This window comes from Orbicella franksi, chromosome 12, assembly GCF_964199315.1.
Source record: "Orbicella franksi chromosome 12, jaOrbFran1.1, whole genome shotgun sequence".
NCBI classification, from domain to species: Eukaryota; Metazoa; Cnidaria; class Anthozoa; order Scleractinia; family Merulinidae; genus Orbicella; species Orbicella franksi.
In genome coordinates, this window is record NC_138156.1 from 3,419,351 (window position 1) to 3,422,500 (window position 3,150).

Genomic DNA, 3,150 nt, shown 5'->3' on the forward strand with positions numbered 1-3,150 from the left:
GACCCACCAAAGCTTTTGAAGAAAATTCGTCGTGTTGAGAACAGTGTCGCCAACACTGACTAACGCAAGCCTGTGCAGTCGACGTCTAGATCACCGAAGAAAGAAAGTTAATCCTTATTCTTAAGGTGTTTCCTCAAGTTGTTTTTAGATCACTTACGGCCTCAGCAATCCCAGTAGATTCAAGGAGTTGACGAGTATTGGATTGACTTTTGCAGAGTTTATTTATTATTTTACCTACTTTTGTAAAGTTTATGCCAACCACCTGGCCAATGTCTATACAGCTTTCGCTTTCTATTCACCTTTCTTTCAAATAGCCCTTAACTTCGGTTACATATGTTATTATTTTAACTTAATGGGTACATAGCGTTTTGCTTAATTCTGGGTTTGTAACAGTAAGTTGTTAACTTTTAATGTGTCTATTTAAACTTACTGTGTATAACTATTTTTTTTTGTTTGGCTAGATCCATTTGATGCATGAAAAAGTGCATCAACTATCTATCGATCCATTCCTCGGCGCCAGTCAGTTTAGAAACCATTTCTTTGCTTCGTATTCTTCACTGAACAACGGAATACTGATGTTAGCCATTACATCGTATGACCGGTCGACTAGAGTATACCCCATCATCTGCATCACCTGTTTACAGTAATGCTCAATCATATCAATATCACACGGATCCACCTTCCACCGCCAGCGATTAACAGCCACTGAAGCGTCATCCACTGTGTAAAAGACTGGGTGGCCCTCTATCTTCATTTTCTCTCGGGCCTGCACCGGGTGCGTTGATTTGTTGAGCCATGTTTTCACGCTGTCCAGCACAGGTAACCCAGCAAAGTTGTACAGGCGAGACAGCACCTTCAGTGGGTTCATTGCGAAATCTTCGTACCGCTGTATCATGATACGTCTGCGCCTGCTGATGGGAAGGTTCTTTAGAAAAACCAAGTTTTCCTCCGTTTTCTTACATTTCTGATAGCTATAGAGGCGAAGACCATTTTTACTCAGCTGGCTTCCGCGGTTACTGAAGAAACCGACACTCTGAGATGACGGGATGACAGCCCGAGGGTCTCTTACGAGGAAAATAATTTGGCAATCAGCATCCGAAGACTTGCACGCTTCCAAAATATTCTTAATATTGTTTCCTGCGATGCGACTCATGAGAATTTTTGCCACGGTGACAGGGTACTTGTCCCTGCAGATGCTTCCTAGAGATTCGCTCGTCATCGGAGGACAAAGTTTTGGATCCCATTTGGGATCGTTTATTTCATATGGACACAAAGGCGGCGAGCCAATAGCGTGGCTTGCCCGAGGATGGCTCGGGTCTCGATAGAAGTGATCAAAGTCTTCAAGAACCGGCTTACTGAACTTACAACGCAGCACGTTTAATAAGATGTCTGCCATGAGGCTTCCATAATGTGAGTTGCTGGTGCCAAGTTTTTTAAAAACTCTTTCCACGGTTTGTAACGGCTCGAACAGGTAGAATACAGATGGATGGTGGTTAAATATATCTCCAGTTATGGTAGAGCCAGATCTACCATGAGTAATTACCAAAATGTTTCTTCTACGCTGCTTTGAGTTGAAGGTTGCAGTTTGGAAATCTCTCCGCCCTTGGAGATCTACACTTTCCTGGGCATGGTCCATTCGTTGGGAGTATTGACCGAAATTCTCGCTGCGTTTTGCGTCTTCTGCGTTCATATATGTAAGGCAGGCAAAGAAAAATGCAGCGGGAATAAGCACAATAAGAATTCGTAATAAAGTCTTTCGTCGCCTGTTTGAGCACAGCGCCATCTTATAGGTGGAAAGACGAACTCAAACGAAATTCGGAACTAGCCACTAAATGTAGAACTTCAAGTATTATCAGCCTATTGTTTAACATTGTAAAGAGAAACGCGGTTTTGCTATGATACATCACGTAACGCAATTATGTTGACAAATGATAAAAAATATTTGTCAAAGAGAAAGTAATTATCGTAGACAAAATGTTCATGTAAATGTAGGGAGAGTTAATGGAGATCTTGGACTTTTCAGGAAAGGTCAAAGCTTCTTTTGGTCCTTCATTTCCTTTGTAAGGCTGACGCTGTGCGACCAAATACTTGGGCTTTTTTCTAGTTCTTTATTTACCTTTAAGCAAGAGATTATCAAGGTAACTTACCTTGATAATCTTACCTGTAAGTTAGTTGTCTAACTTTCACAATTCTAATATCAGCGTGGCCTGGAGCAAGACTTGGATTGGCACACTGAACTCCCAATAGCTAATTAGTATTCTTTTATTGTTCGTAAATGACTTTTCGGTGATCGATTATCTGATGCATTTGTACCCTTGAGCGGAAGTATTACCTTGGTCTAAAAAAACTTTTGGGGGAGACTTGCTCAACGAGCGACTTAGTGTCGGTATTCAGCCAACAACAAAGTTTAACTAATAAAGCAACTTAAGGGGCGTAATGTGCATTTTCCATGGAATACGCATAGTTGAGAAAGTTGAGCGAGAGCCAAAGGCACAAGCTGGTAACAGGGTCTTGAGGCATACACCTCGAGCTCCCCACAGGAAATGCCATTTCGCTAACAGGGGGCATACCCCTCGGGCTCCCCCTTAGGAAATGCCATTTCGCTAATAGGGTTTGGGAGGATACGCCTTGAGCTTCCCCGCAGGGAATTGCAATTTCGCACGTCTTTCAGGGTACAGTGTTATAACTGGATCGAAACTGGCGCTGAGTACTTGGTGACGTATGTTATTTTTATGTCAACCTTTGGGATAATTAATAGTAGGTTTAACAGGAGAGACTATAGACTGTCTAGACGATTTCAATATTAAAGACACTTTTCGCCATTTAATATATAGATGGGTTTCGGATACGGACGTGCGTAAATGGTCGCTACGTCCCTGTACTTTGAATATAAATCTCTGTTCCTTGCCCTTTTCTCTGAGTTATTGTCTCTTTAATATGCATGTTTCTTCAGATAGTCATGTTCAGTGTAACTTTCTTCTAAATTAACTTTCATTATAATAAAGTTTCCATATAACGCGCGCTCTGATTGGCTGAAAGAGCGTGCTTTATCAGAGAACAGAGCACGGGCTGATGACGGTAAGTTGGCCTCCAAAATTTTGCTTCGGAATTTTGACAAATTTGACCCAAATTAAACATCCCCTGTGACTC

At 41.8% G+C, this 3,150-nt stretch overlaps 1 protein-coding gene across 1 annotated transcript; it reads right to left on the reverse strand.

The window, feature by feature from the left end:
* Positions 1 to 502: 502 nt before the first annotated feature.
* On the reverse strand, positions 503 to 1,783 carry LOC145464564 (carbohydrate sulfotransferase 4-like). The gene has a single exon (XM_081448499.1). It carries the CDS (start codon positions 1,781 to 1,783, stop codon positions 521 to 523), a length of 1,263 nt encoding a protein of 420 aa, XP_081304625.1. The 3' UTR covers positions 503 to 520.
* Positions 1,784 to 3,150: the final 1,367 nt, after the last annotated feature.